Below are 14,248 nucleotides of genomic sequence, written 5' to 3' on the forward strand. Positions count from 1 at the left end.
ACTCTGTCGTCTTCACATGGCACGTGCTCCACCGTCTTCACCTGGGTGCGCTCCGCCGCAGCGGCCTAGATGACTTGGGCCCGGGGCTGACCTTCCACTCCTCCTTCGCTACCTCGTGCCCGTCGCTCGCCTCTTCGACAGGTGTTGCGGCCTCAGTGTCCTCACCTGTGCCGCATGCGATGCTGAGATCCCGTGCGATGGCGAGATCGACGAGAAGGTGAAGCGCTCCACCACAAACGTGCCTCCACCGCCGCGAGCAGTAGAAGCAGTGGTGGAGGAGGTCGGGGCGCTCGCAATGCGGAGAAGCCGTGCGACGGCGGGTTCGGCGAGAAGAAGGTGAAGCATGCCATGACCATCGAGCTGACGACATCGATCTAGGGTTAGGGTTTGTCGTGGGCTGCGACTGCGAGACAGAGGGGAGAAGGGCGCGAGGGACGGAGCAGTCTCTACTCTCTAGAGGCGGGCATCGCGCCTTGATGGTGGTGGCAGCGGCGGGGGTGTGGGACTAGGATCGTGCGGTGGGGGCGAGGAACGAGCGGCAGGGGCGGAGGGGGCGGGGGCGTGGGAGGTGTGGACGCGGACCTTAGGGTCTTAATAAAGTAGTATAGATACATGTTTTATTCAATGCTACTAAGGCTTCTACGTATGCTAGAAGTCAACTACTTTTGTTCTAGATGCAACATCAAACCTGGTTTTAGCATTTATTTACTGTATCAAATATTTACTGTTTTGTATAAAAAGAAATTAGAGAGCAAAATTATAACAGAATTGGCAGGGGCATGCGAACGTGTACCCCTCTACCACAAATTATGACGCCCACTAACATCAAATGGACAGGTTCTATCGCAGACACAGGAGGCGAAGGGTACTTCAACCGTTATCAACGTCGAGGTCCATGTTCAAGAACCATCGAAAGGTCCGAAGCGAAGGGTTCTACCGTTTAAAGTGGGGGGCTCCTCGTGACCTCGCGAAGGCAACCCCCGCCAGCTCGTACGGTTCCGAGCTGCAGCCTTGGCGAAGATCGAAGACCTAGCGACTTAGAGCGAAGGGTGCCATGCACGGGCGAGGACCGCACCGTCCAATGGCGGGGCCCATGCTACGTCTTGCTATCATTCGGGCCAATTTGTAAGCCCCTTCCTCTGGTAGGGTTTACTGTGTATTTGATGAGGCTGTACTTAACATTGTCGTAATGACCCATAATGACTCCGTAGGGGTGGGAATATTTCGGGGCTGTAGCAGGTAACCGAGAGGATAATAGTACTTGGAAGGTGACTTAACATCGCCATAATGATCCCGTATGGGGAATATTTCGGGGCTTTAGCAGGTAACCGAGAGGATAATAGTACTTGGAAGGGCACACCCACCCACCTGGTTACCTATAAATACTCCCAAACGACTATACATTGATGGGACACACTTAACGAGACGCTACAATTCTCTATCTATTGTTTTGTTGAGCACCTGAATACCCCTTTTCCCTAGTGTTTGGTCCCACCTGGCCACGTGTCAATCAATCCCAACAATAAGCCTTCTTGATTGCCCATCAACCCCGTCAAGGTAAGTATGGAGTAACGTCGGCCTGAGGCTTTCTTATATAAGCGGTTAGCTCATCCTCGCTTGGCAGCGGCGCCGAGGTGGGACTAAACGCAAGGCAATGCGACACTTACTGTGAAGAAATAGAACAAAGGGAAAATGTGGTGCTTTGCTGGGCCGAAAAGGTGCAAGTAGCTAGGCCAAAAGCCTTGTTGGTTTATTGTGCCAGCTTGGAGTTTTGTTTCTTGTTTTTAGACCATGTACAATGTACTAGTCGATTTGGGCGCAAGCTAGACCTAGCCCGCATTACCTTGTGATTTGATCGTTATAAGACTGTCTCCAGCGATAGTGTAAAATAGAGGATGTATAACTGTAGATGACACTGCTTACAGATTGAAGTTTGAAATATGGGAAGCAATAGGAGATGAGATAGAGGATCTGCTGGAGACAACCTAATCTTCGAGGAGTAAAGTCTTCATTCATCTTGATTTTGATAGTCTTTGAGGTGTTTAAACAAAAAAAAAACTTAACTTTCTTATCTTATATTAGGGGCTATTTGGAAGCACTCGGGTTTTTAAGAAACTTGTTTCTAATTATTTTTTTATAAACTGGTTTATAGGAAAAAAACTGGGTGTGCGCGTTTGGAATCAGTTTCTTGAAAACTAGTTTTAGCTTTTTCTATACACAAAGACAAGTCTAACATTATTGGGTATAAGCCTACAAGCGATGGTAATCACTGTAATTTCTACCAAACTAATTAAGGGCAATGTGTAATTTACCAGGCAAAAACTGGTTTTATCTAGAGAAGACTGGTTTCTTGGTTTCTTAGAAACTGGAAATACAATTTCTAGAAAACTGGAGCATAAACCGATATGTTTGGAAGCACCCAAGTTTCTATAAACCAGTTTATTAAAAACCGGATGCTTTCAAACAAGCCCTTTAGTACCTCTATCTACTATTGGATTGCGAGAAGTTTCTTGGTTTAAATTCTTTTAAATACTTCCTCGTTTTTATAGTCTCTTTTCGTTTTTTGTTTATGTTTTGGCTGGTTTTCTTTTTCTCCCGTACTTGTTGGTTCACGAGAAAGTACTCGCTCTGTTTCAATTTATATTGTATGATACTGTTTTGGCTGGGGGTTTTCTCGCCCGTTGGTTCACAAGAAAATAAACCACCACAATAGCGTACATTGGCCACAACTGGATGATTATGGTTGGTGATTTTATTTGTATACTTTTAGAACATCTCGATATTAGGGAGAGATAGATGCCCATCTAGTGTAATGTCTCAATATTATATAAAATGCACAAAAAACCAAACTGAACCTATTGTTCGGTCTCTACTCATGTGTATATGGAGTTTGCCAGAAATCATTGAGGAGTAACCATTGAATGCTTCTACTTGATGTAGATGTGGATATACTCGGGATTAATATCATATTCTCATTTGACTTATTGGCATTTAATCTATTCTGCGAGGACGCCTACGAATATGATCCATCGACCTTAGTCAAAACATACATTCTAATTGCAGATTCACATGGTCTATAATAACTCTCCTCCGATGAACTCACATTTCTACTACGGACAATACGAAGGAGAGAAGAGAACCGTCCAGGACCAAGCTCGGACCGTCCGACTCTCAGGCGCGGACCATCCAACCATTGAAAAGTAGAGAACCCCGAAGGTGCCGGATTCGGTAAAATTCATTTTTAGTGTCCTCGCGGACCATCCGGGGTGCACGACCGAGCCGTCTACAACTGCTTTATCTGACATCTGACGACGCATTTAATGCACTTATAGCTGTTGATATAGCAATTATTGATAATCGTTGTGATTTTAGCCGTTGATGTGCAGGGGCGGACCGTTCGGGCCAGGAGCGCGGATCGTCCGCGGTTGGTAGAAAGTAGGCAACAACTAGGAAGTGGTTGGTGGCTATAAATACAACCCCAACCACCTCCATTCACTTCATCCAAGCATTCCATTCATCCTCATCCAATACAAGAGCAAAAATTTCATCCAAAGACATATTCAAAGCTTCCAAGCTCCTCCAAGTGCCATAACTGTGACTAGTGATCGTTAGTGATTAGTGCCTTTGAAAGTCTAGAGAGAGTGTGATCTTGTGTTTTTCTTGTTGCTTGGCTTTCTTGATCGTGCTTTCCTCATCTCCTTCTAAACTCTCAAGTCACTGGTAAAGCTAGCAAGAGACACATAATTGTGTGGTGATCCTTGCAGGGTTTAAGTGATCCTCGAGATTAAGAAGAAGTATTCAACTAGTCTAAGTGACTGTTGATGGAGGGAAATGGTTGAAAGAGACCCGACCTACATGGCATCCTCAACGGGGAGTAGGTTCTTTTGAACTGAACCTCAGAAAACAAATCGCCCATGTCTTTGTGCTAATCTTGTATTGCGATTTGATTCTTCCTCTCCCCTTTCTCTAAGTTCTCTTGCTTTCAATCGTTTTTGAGTTAGCTCCTAAAGTTATCCACATTGATTGAGCAACTCATAGCAAGAACTATCTCTGATTTCATTATTACTCATTCTAATGCTAACGTTGGGTAAAGTTTGTGTTCAAAGTTTATAATTTCTAGGTTTCGCCTATTCACCCCTCTAGGCAACTTTCAAAGACTCATCCCCACATATGTGTTGAATAAATATTGTTCTACTATGTAATATATCTGGCAAATGCCATGAATTGAAATATGTAGTTAAATGATTCTGAAGATCCATCATGAGATCCTTAGAGGACTCATATTTTTGAATTATAAATATGCAACATATAAATATTTTACTAATAATACATTCCTGATGAATGGTCACTCTCCTATGTAGATAGAACATCTCCTAGTTAAGATTATAATTCCTTGATGGAACCTTTTTAGAAGAAATAAAGTCTGAGTTGAGCACCGAAATTTGTTAATCCCGATAAAGGGATAAAGACCCATATAGACCCAAGAGGAATAGGATGAGGTACCAAATGATTTAAAGTTTGTCGAATAAGCACATGTGCATTCCACGAGTTGTACTCATGGTATATCCACTAGATGTGGAATTGTGGTGTCCTCTAAAGCCCTGATTGTAAAATCTAGAAGGTTTAGATGTTACTGGCAAAATATCCCCATTATGCCAAAATAATAGACTATAACGATGCATCTTATCGATAAAGAATCCTTGATGGATTTTGTCTGATCTTCGATGGACTTTTGTTACACCATCACAGAAGTTGTAATGAATGAATGCCATAACGATGAGTCATATTTAGAATATATATTATTACAACTATATTATTTCCTAAGTCCTTTGGAAGGATAAGTTATTTGCTTTATACAACTATGTTTACATTATGGTGTAAGATAGAAAATTATAGCACCCTAACATCATCCATCCTCATTATTTCAGATGAGCAATGAAACACATATCTTGAAGAATATGTTTGAGTCACGAGGGATAACGACTTTGACAGATGTCATCGTTAGGGGGATGAATGCTTAATACTGATCACAATTGTGAGACATCGAATGTCATATTATATGCCCTGAAGACGTTGTTTGATGATCAATTTATAAACCTTTATGGAAGTTTCTATCAAATATGTAGAACCAGTTGATCGAACACCACTAGTAAAAGTGGCCTATTTATGTTGACACGTGCACTTACCTCGTGTATCCTATAAGCGAGTTGAGGTGAAGTTCCTAATATAATCCTTGCAACAATAGGCAATTCGTTTGCTAAATCTCTTTGTGCATATACTTCCTGAAGAAGGTATTTTACCATATTGAGACAGTTTTGCAAGGACCAGGGGAGCATATTTCTAAGTTAGCACTTGTAGAAGATTCGATGCAATCCAGATCCAGATGATCGCAATCTGTCCTAATGAAAATAGTTGTACTTTTTCCCTTAGTGAGTTTTTTCTGAAGTTTCTGACATGAGGTTTTTAACGAGTCAACAAAGTGCAAATGCAATATGCATCATCATGCGCTCTTTCTCCGTATTTTTTTCCACCGGGTTTTTGAGAGTTTTAACGAGGTTATGTGGGCAATCAGGGGCGGATCCAGAATTTTTCTATGACCCGACCCAAATCTACTAAATTTCTTTCTCTCCATTTTATTTTAACTATTTTATACCGTATAAATAGAGACTTATATACTTACATGGATTAAGCGCCAGGCCATGGACCTGGTGGCCCGGGTTGTAGATCTGCCACTGTGGTCAAATACTGAATTGCTCATGAGGGTCTCACTTCAGTCAATGACTGCTATGCAAGCAGTCCTTATTTGCAAGCGTGCAAGCAAACCATCTGGTCCATTAGATTACGATCCAAACACAGATACAACCATAGTTTGTTAGGAGTTTTTTTATAAAAAATATTGAGCTGGTGGTGGAAGGGTTTAAGTGTTAAATGTGACCTACGGTTGGATCATGATCTAATGAATCAGGTGGTTTGCTTGCACGCTTGCAAAAAAAGACTGCTTGCATAGCAGTCGTTGCTCTCACTTCATCTATATAAAGATCTTGTACCCTTTATAATACAATAGTGAAGATAGAAAAAAAAAGGCTATAGACCTAACCATACATATTATCTCTCGTGTATTTCCTTTGTGATGTTTTTAGAATGAGATATATATATTTTCTACAACTTCTGCGGTCTGCGGATGAAAGGGAAGAGAATGAATCTATTAAAGTAGTTCTCAACACTCCTTCGTGGGGCGTGCTCGCTCCTAGAATCCTAGGGTCCGCTTCTGCGTCACCGATCGGTAGTAAGCACAGGTGATTTTAACGTTTTAGTCCCTAGCACTTTCCTCTTTTTTACTTTCTCACCTTTCTTCCTTCCCCCAGTCTCCCACACCCCAACTCCAACACAGAGTCACCGCACCGCCGCGTCTAGGTCACCGCCATGGCCGGGGACTGGCAGGAGCTGGGCCAAGCGGCGGCCATCGGCCTCCTCTTCGCCTTCCTGGTCGCCAAGCTCATCTCCACCGTGATCGCCTTCAAGGAGGACAACCTCCGCATCACGCGCTCCCCTCCGACCTCCCCCACTGCCGCCGCCGCCGCAGCCGCGCCTCCCGTCCCCTCCCACTACGGCTCCACCGACGGAGGCAGCGGCAGCGACAGCGACTGGGAGGGCGTGGAGAGCACCGAGCTCGATGAGGAGTTCAGCGCCGCCTCCGCCTTCATCGCGGCCTCCGCCGCCTCCGGCACCAGCGTCCCCGAGGAAGCGCAGCTGCGCCTCTACGGCCTCTACAAGATCGCCACCGAGGGGCCCTGCACCGCGCCCCAGCCGTCCGCGCTCAAGCTCAAGGCCCGTGCCAAATGGTAGATTCCAGCCCATCCCCTCTTCCTCGTGCTAGATTCTGCTGGTCTATTTTTTGAATTTCGTGCGTTTTTTCCCTATCTATGTTCATTCGCTTCGGTTCAAATTTAGTTTACAACGACTTCAGATCAGTCCCATGGCCCATAGGAAGTAAACATAATATATGATGCTTCTATCTCACGCACAATTTAGTCATAATCCTTAACTATTGGCCCTGTTTGTACGCTGATCATTCGTGCTAGTGTTGCCTGAGCATAAAACGACTTTGATCTTGTGTCTTTGCTTTGCGTCCAAGAGTGCCCTGGTCACCATGCTGCATAACCTCTGCAGTGCTTAGGTTTTTCAGTGTGCAGATGCTATTCTGTGTTTCGATTATTTGCAAGCACTTGAACTCACGGATTGACTGCTTCCAGCTAACTGATATTATCAGCATACCACTGTTGGCTTCACTCTCTGCCTGTGCTCGTTGTTTTTTTTTTTTTTTGAAAAAAAAAACTAGTTCAGTTTAACATTGTCCATATGCCATCTGAATATGCCAGGAATGCTTGGCATAAGCTGGGTGCTATGCCTACAGAAGAAGCTATGCAAGGGTACATCACAATTGTTCAGGACCTATTCCCTAACTGGGATGCAGGTGCAAGTGCGGTAAGTTCTGTAGGTCCTTATTCACCTCACTCTTGCCGCAACAGTAATCCTCGTGACAGTGTTGGCTTTTTCATGACATGATAATTTCAGAAAAGGAAAGATGAAGATAGCATTGCTTCCGCATCAGCTTCAAAGGGGCCCATGGGACCTGTGTTTAGCAGTTTAATGTATGAGGAAGACGAAGGAAATGAATCGTAAGTGGTGTTTCCCTCATGGGTGTCTTTACATGCTATAGATGTTACCTGCCTTGGACTAGTGTTTGTAATTGGAACAAACTTAAATGGACGTGCAGAGAACTTGGTGACATCCATGTTTCAGCAAGGGAAGGGGCGACTGATGACATAGTGAAGCTTCTGGCAGCTGGTGTTGAGGTCAACGTGAGAGGTTTGTGTTTGCAAACTATAAACCATCTAATGCTTATGCTGTGCTTATAACCATAATTCATTCAAACATGGTCTGTTTATGGTATTCTCAGATACCGAAGGTAGAAGTCCGTTGCACTGGGCTGTTGATCGTGGCCATCTTAGTGCTGTCGAGGTTCTTGCAAATGCAAATGCAGATCTGAATGCTAAGGTAAATTGGAATTGCTGTATACTCATCGTGTTATACTGTTAATGATAGATTTATTTGATGGGTAATCATACAGCTGGGTGAAGTGCATCTGGTTTGTTTGCATCAAACATGTTGCTATGCTCATTACGGCACTTGATCGCTGTCAGTAGTTCAGCATACCATATAGAGCTTGAAAGTTCAGCCACAGTCTCTTTAGTCATTTGGGCAAACGGCACCTGAACTTAACCGTCTCTTCCACGTTCAGGACAATGAAGGGCAAACGGCACTCCACTATGCTGCTGTTTGTGAAAGAGAAGACATTGCAGAGTTGCTTGTCAAGCATCATGCTGATCTTCGGATCAAGGACGAGGACGGGAACACGGCACATGACTTGTGCCCTTCGAGCTGGTCTTTTATGAACCAGGCAAACTGATAACACGAATATACGGATATGCTTGAAGGTGTCATCTGCCAAGAAACATGCTAGCTGTATCCTAAAGCCCATACGGCACATATGGTGTATCTTAGTGTCATGTGTGACGTGTGGGAAATCAGGCAGGTTGTTTGCGTACGTGGTGCCCTCTCTGAAATCAGATGAGTTGTTTTATCGTCCTCATCGAACCAGTTGTCAAAGGATAGTATTAGTGTTGGGAAGATACATGTATTGCTTTAATCAAAAGAATCATGCTGGACACCAATGCAAGCCCAAATGGGAAGAAAAGGATGTGCGGACATATAACTAGCATCATCGTCTGGTGGTTTCCAATCAAGCATCTCCTAGGTAGGTGATACATACAGACACAAGTGGTCTGTCCTAATTACCACATTGAGTGCAAGAAATACAAAAGAGAATCAAGTTTCTCAATGACAGTTTTATAAAGGTTTCATTCTCATTAATAAATGATGTGACATGTCAACAGTTTAGATGATGAGGCAAGCAATTAATGGAGAAATAGATGAAATGTTAACTAGACATATTGTCTCTTGCATGTTAGCTATAAAATGAAACTAACTCCTCACTGTGAAAGACTGTTTCAACCAAGATTTCATTTTTTTTCTTGATTACATGGAATCTTGGAAACACAAATATGAAATCTACCAGCAAAACCAATGTTAATACACAAGTTACAATGTTTGCAACATCTGCTTTCTTGGATGGCACACTAACTAAAAGTCATCCACATGTAAATAGAGGCAATGAATCTAGTATAGGACTGCCTGCACAACTTTCGAAATCATCGTCCAGCGACTAGTTAAGAAGCTCCTTGGTACAGAACGCGTCTTTTCATTGTTGCAAATAGGGCATCAGGCAGCATCGCTGGGGAGAACGAGGGCAGTGCACCATCCTGAAAGATAAATAGATAATCAGCTCACTGCTCACACATGCGTAGTTTAAGAAGCAGGTCCAAGTACAGGAGACACTTCAAAGTTGGTACCTATAAACACCCTAAACCGAATATCTATGCGCTTAGCTGCAACGGCGGAACAAACCATATGCACGGAATATCATGTCTTTACTGATCTAAGAGAAGTAAGCTTTGGCCCTTGAAGAACACTACAGAACTACCGCACCACTGAAAACACATCTCAAGTAAGATAAAAAATGCAATGATGAGTCATACCTATTGTACCATCATACATTCATACATGTGATCCCTACTCCAGAAATTCTTCCATAAGACCCTGTAGTAAGCTCGCATCATATTATCACCAAAGGGGACAGTGATACAAGGTCATCACAAAGAAACAGAGAGCAAACCTGTGATATAAACTGTTCAGCGTCTGTGCGCCTTAGGAAATGGAGTGAGTTCTTGGTCAATGACACAGAATGGTCACCGAGCGATACTTCACCAATGTCCTCCAGCACCCGAACCTGAATGTAAGGATCCTTGGGAGGAACCATGTCCTGTAATAAAAGGTATAAGGAGTCTGGGATTTCATCCCTAAGAAAGCATAAGAAATAGAAAAAGGGGAAAAAACTCCGTACCACTGTCAAATCTATATCCATCTCTGATATGTATGATTTAATGGCTGCAGAGTGGTTCTTGAAGTACTCCTTTTCTGAGAAATGGAGCTTTTCTTGTATGTCATGAGGAAGCACAGGGCCAATTTTCCATCTAAAACTCTGGATAACTTCTGCTCGGTTGTACCTGTTTGGATGTAATTCTTTCAGCTTCAGTACACACGAATTCAATTTTAATCATGTATTATCAGCATAAAACAGAAAGTTAGCTCAGCTGTGAACTTTTAGTTTTGTACATGTAAGCCATAAGGCATCTTTTGTTACGGAGCAGGGAAAGATGGTGGATAGCTGCACCATAGTGATCTTCATTTCTAGTTGTCTCGATATCTAAGTTTTGCTCCACCATTTTCCTGTACTAAACCAGGCCTAGTCAGTAAACTGTGCATTTGAAACGCCTATCAATCAGGGTAAATTTGAATCAAGATGGTCAGCAACCCAACATTCTAGTAGGGTAAAATTTACCTGATCAACGATTGAAATTGTGAGTTGTGCTCATTGCACTCTCTAATCACTTGATCAAACACGTCACTCTGCACATTTCAGAGATTGCATGTTATGTACCAAAGAAACTAAAAAGGAACTGTGGCTATCAAAGTCACGCTGCCTCTGACAATGGAAAAGTAGTACGTATAAAATATTTCGAACCATTTTAGGTTTTCTGGCACTATATAATGACAAAGTAGTACCCACATGGTAAAAATATGATTATGAATTAATGAAACATGTAGTGATCTTTTTTTATCTAAATTCATATGTATGGGTAGGGTTTAACTTGATAGAGAATTAAACCAGGTCCCATATGATTTTTTTCCAAATCTAGATGGCACGTACTAACTAACATGTTTAGAAGGGAGAAGAATTTAAAAGGCACACAATTGCAGGCACATCTGTCAGCCAAACCAACAATATTTGATCTGACGGTTTATGATTTTTGAGGTGCTACCAGACTACCACGGAAGTAAAGTAAAACTTTCAACTGAGGATATAGGAGTTTTTCGACACTCAATTCACCCATCGAACACAGAACACATCAGATAATACAAAATTGCGGCTTGTAATAGACATAAACGAGATACAAGCAGCATTCCCTATGATTCCAAATTCGTAACCACAAGTGAGTACAGAAGCTGGAATTACGTTGAATGGCACGAGCTGGCCAGCCTCAGAGGAGTCGATCTCCTTCAGCAGCTGCGATGCACGCCTCCCGTACATTATCCTCTTGAGCCCACAATGGCACTTCTGTATTCCAGAGCTGAGAAGCAGAAAATGTTGAATCCAAAAGGCGAGAAGTCCACAATCACGTGAACTAAATTTATACTATCCTGGCGCCTTAGTCTCTGGGCAAGGCGAGGCACGGCGGCGGCGCGCAGGGAGAGAGGAGAGGAAGAGAGAGGCGAGGGCGGGAGACTGGGAGGCACGCGGCGGCTGAGAGGCGAGCGGCGAGAGACTGGGAGACAGGAGAGGCAGTTAGGTTTAACGTGTTGGGCTGATTGGGCTTGTGGTTTTTTTTCCTTTTTCTCCATATCTTTTTTAGGGTTTTTTTCTTTTTCCTTTTCCCTGTTTCTCTACTCTATAACTACAAGGCTTCTGCGAGGCTAAAATAGGTATAAGAGCATCTCAAATGACTCTTCATTTTTAACTCTTTATTTAACTATTTATTTAACTTATCATAAATATTACATTCTATATGTAGCATCTCTCAGTCCAACACAATATATATCTAGTTTGGCTAGTCAAAGTGGCTAGCCAAGTACCAGTGAAGAAGCCAATTTGAAAAGTCAGATAGATTGGTGAGTCTGATAACTAGTTTGTTGGATAGTTATTTCGTTGTTTAGTAAATCAATAGCCAAAATTTGGCTTGACAGACCATTTAGCTAGTCGTTTAGAGATGCTCTAACTGATCCCAATATTCCTGAATATTTAATTTAGGAAAAATAAAATAAAACAACCCTCCAATAGATCCTATTTATTGACCCCATCTTCCCGCGTGCGAAAAAACTATCCTTCCGTGCGCAACTTTCCGCACGCCCTTGTTCTCCCAATCCTATCCGTCGTCGCTGCCGCTCCTCCTATGCCTCAGCTGGTCCCACTCCTCGTCGTCACGCGTCCTCTCCCCCGCTGACCGAAGGCCCCCTGCCCATCGCTGCAAAAATGGCTTCGACCGCCACCAAGGACAATGTTTACATCGACGACCACTGGCACGGGTTGCAGGCGTTCGATGACACCAAGTTGGGGGCGAAAAGCCTGGTAGACTATGGTTTCGAGTCTGTCCCGTCCATCTTCCACCACGACATCATTTCTTTGTCGCCTCTGTTGTCCTCTCTGCAGCATGCCCAAGGAGCTCATGTGTCGGCATGCTCTGCAGGGTGTGCTATTTCAACGAGGGCCCATGGAGGCAAAGCAGGCGCTCTACACCAAGAACCTGGCTGATGTAGTGGTGTGGGATCTCCGGGCATGGCAGTGGGGTGAAGCGCATAAGAACAAAATCGATCCAAATCTACAATCACGAATGGAAGCTATGTCATGAGTAGTTATCTCGACAGGAGGTTGTGTCCATGATTAGTATTATTACTAGTTAGTTGCACGTACGTTGCAACGACACATAGATTATCATTTGATAAAATGTTAGTGCACAATATGCCTAGAGCATACAGGAGAAATAGAAACACGAAGAAAAAATTGCATGATTATCAACACCAATCACTTTAGATTGGGGCTATTAGAAGTAAGAATGCCAAACACTAAACCTTTTATCATTGATTCAGTCAAATCTGCAGAAAAACTGCTCATGTCCATTACTTAAGTGACAAGTAGTACGATCAAATGAAATCTAGAATGAATAAGAAAATCTTGAGTGGTTCATCTATTAACCTTCCATAACTGCATTACGTACTTCGTCAGCTGAAACACTCAATCCTTTTTGTCGTCAACATCTTTCTTGTCAGTAGAACGATAACCAAAGCTCTAGATCATGTCTTCATTAAACCTATCGATCAAATAGTAATTGGAAGAGTTAGCATCACTAATTCACCTGATGTAAATCAGTGATAGAAGAGTTAGCATCACCCTAGTGGTCTATTCGAAGGCGCAAGCTCCTCCATCAGTTGTTGCATTTTGTACTGTAGCATTGCTGGAGCTTAGTCCAAAGGAGGTTCCCCTACGCAACGTATTGATTGATGAGGTTAGCAGTTCCACACACTGAGATAACTATCTCTACTTCAATTTCAAAATTGGGTGAGTAACTGATGGTGATGACAATTGATCATGGAACTCAAGCCACTTTGCCATCCGTGCATACTCGCTCCTCCTTTGCTTTATAGTGAACATTTTTTCGAGTGCTTGGGGGCAAATTAGAATTCGAACAATAGACTGGGAGGGTGTTCCTGACAGCAATTTCGATTAATCGATTATAGGAACACTTGGATGACAGTGATTTAGTAACAAACATCAACAATGTTACCACACAAAATAGGCTTATGAACAGTAAAAGGAACCTACCTTGCCCATTTTTGCTTTCAACATTTGCCGCTATGGTCCATGAAAACAAGAGCAATTTCAGTCTAGTTAAACAATGCAGCCTGCAATTAATTAAAGGGAAATAAACCACATTGTGCAAACTGCCTATGATAGAAGCAAAGGGGGACTTAAATACTATGGAGATATATAATACAGGCCTGTCGAACAAGTAAACAACTAAATCATAGAACAGTTACTAATTTGCATATGTGTTCCTTCAGATATTCTATTCAGACTTTTGAAGAAATGTAATGAACATTCAGACTTTTTTGGAACAATTACTAATGAGCATGTGTCCCTTTCCAGTAAGTTTTGTGTACAAAAGGATTGAGTTGCTCTCGATCATGTCCTCATTAAACCCATCACCTACGATCGCGCCGACAACCCGAAGCATATCCCCCGACCCGGATGATACCCACTCATTGTCGGTCCCATCATGGGGTCGGTACGACTTACGAAGGTGTTGATGGATGGAGGAACGGGCTCAACATCCTTTACCCTGCTACGCTCGACGTCATGGGCTTAGACCAGGCCACCTCCGACCAACGGGAGGACCCTTTCACGAGGTCATCCTGGGAAAGCGGGTGACCCCGCTCGAGCGAATTGACCTCCCGGTTACAACCTTCCGGACGCTGACCAACTTCAGGACTGAGACCCTCACTTCGAAGTGGT

The 14,248-nt window shown here is 43.1% G+C and overlaps 2 protein-coding genes across 4 annotated transcripts; one reads left to right on the top strand and one right to left on the bottom strand.

Annotated features, from left to right (window-relative positions):
- The first annotated feature begins 6,223 nt into the window (after positions 1 to 6,223).
- On the top strand, positions 6,224 to 8,771 carry LOC100282403 (uncharacterized). 2 transcript variants are annotated; one of them, NM_001371864.1, is made up of 7 exons: positions 6,224 to 6,296; positions 6,366 to 6,842; positions 7,380 to 7,485; positions 7,576 to 7,679; positions 7,778 to 7,869; positions 7,961 to 8,058; positions 8,303 to 8,771. In NM_001371864.1, the coding sequence occupies exons 2-7, from the start codon at positions 6,424 to 6,426 to the stop codon at positions 8,468 to 8,470; spliced, it is 987 nt and encodes a 328-aa protein (NP_001358793.1). In that variant the 5' UTR covers positions 6,224 to 6,296; positions 6,366 to 6,423; the 3' UTR covers positions 8,471 to 8,771. The 2 variants fall into 2 exon arrangements, with proteins under 2 accessions (NP_001358793.1, NP_001358792.1); NM_001371863.1 differs by lacking the exon at positions 6,224 to 6,296 and having other exon boundaries at positions 6,370 to 6,842; positions 8,303 to 8,770.
- A 223-nt stretch (positions 8,772 to 8,994) lies between these two features.
- On the bottom strand, positions 8,995 to 11,696 carry LOC100283372 (uncharacterized). 2 transcript variants are annotated; one of them, NM_001369661.1, is made up of 7 exons: positions 11,198 to 11,483; positions 10,523 to 10,590; positions 10,297 to 10,410; positions 10,025 to 10,187; positions 9,797 to 9,943; positions 9,660 to 9,720; positions 8,997 to 9,383 (listed from the first exon to the last, which is right to left on the bottom strand). In NM_001369661.1, the coding sequence occupies exons 1-6, from the start codon at positions 11,270 to 11,272 to the stop codon at positions 9,694 to 9,696; spliced, it is 594 nt and encodes a 197-aa protein (NP_001356590.1). In that variant the 5' UTR covers positions 11,273 to 11,483; the 3' UTR covers positions 8,997 to 9,383; positions 9,660 to 9,693. The 2 variants fall into 2 exon arrangements, with proteins under 2 accessions (XP_008668022.1, NP_001356590.1); XM_008669800.4 differs by lacking the exon at positions 10,297 to 10,410 and having other exon boundaries at positions 8,995 to 9,383; positions 11,198 to 11,696.
- Positions 11,697 to 14,248: the final 2,552 nt, after the last annotated feature.

This window comes from Zea mays, chromosome 2, assembly GCF_902167145.1.
Source record: "Zea mays cultivar B73 chromosome 2, Zm-B73-REFERENCE-NAM-5.0, whole genome shotgun sequence".
Taxonomy (NCBI): domain Eukaryota; kingdom Viridiplantae; phylum Streptophyta; class Magnoliopsida; order Poales; family Poaceae; genus Zea; species Zea mays.

Bases quoted from the DNA above. Each gene is read 5' to 3' on its own strand.
- LOC100283372 (NM_001369661.1), bottom strand. From the start codon at position 11,272: ATGTACGGGAGGCGTGCATCGCAGCTGCTGAAGGAGATCGACTCCTCT. The intron at 10,188-10,296 runs GTACAAAACTAA...ACATCCAAACAG, and splicing joins AGATGCCTTATGGCTTACAT to GTACAACCGAGCAGAAGTTA. The intron at 9,721-9,796 runs GTTTGCTCTCTG...AGCTTACTACAG, and splicing joins CTGAACAGTTTATATCACAG to GGTCTTATGGAAGAATTTCT.
- LOC100282403 (NM_001371864.1), top strand. From the start codon at position 6,424: ATGGCCGGGGACTGGCAGGAGCTGGGCCAAGCGGCGGCCATCGGCCTC. The intron at 7,680-7,777 runs GTAAGTGGTGTT...ATGGACGTGCAG, and splicing joins GAAGACGAAGGAAATGAATC to AGAACTTGGTGACATCCATG. The intron at 8,059-8,302 runs GTAAATTGGAAT...TTCCACGTTCAG, and splicing joins ATGCAGATCTGAATGCTAAG to GACAATGAAGGGCAAACGGC.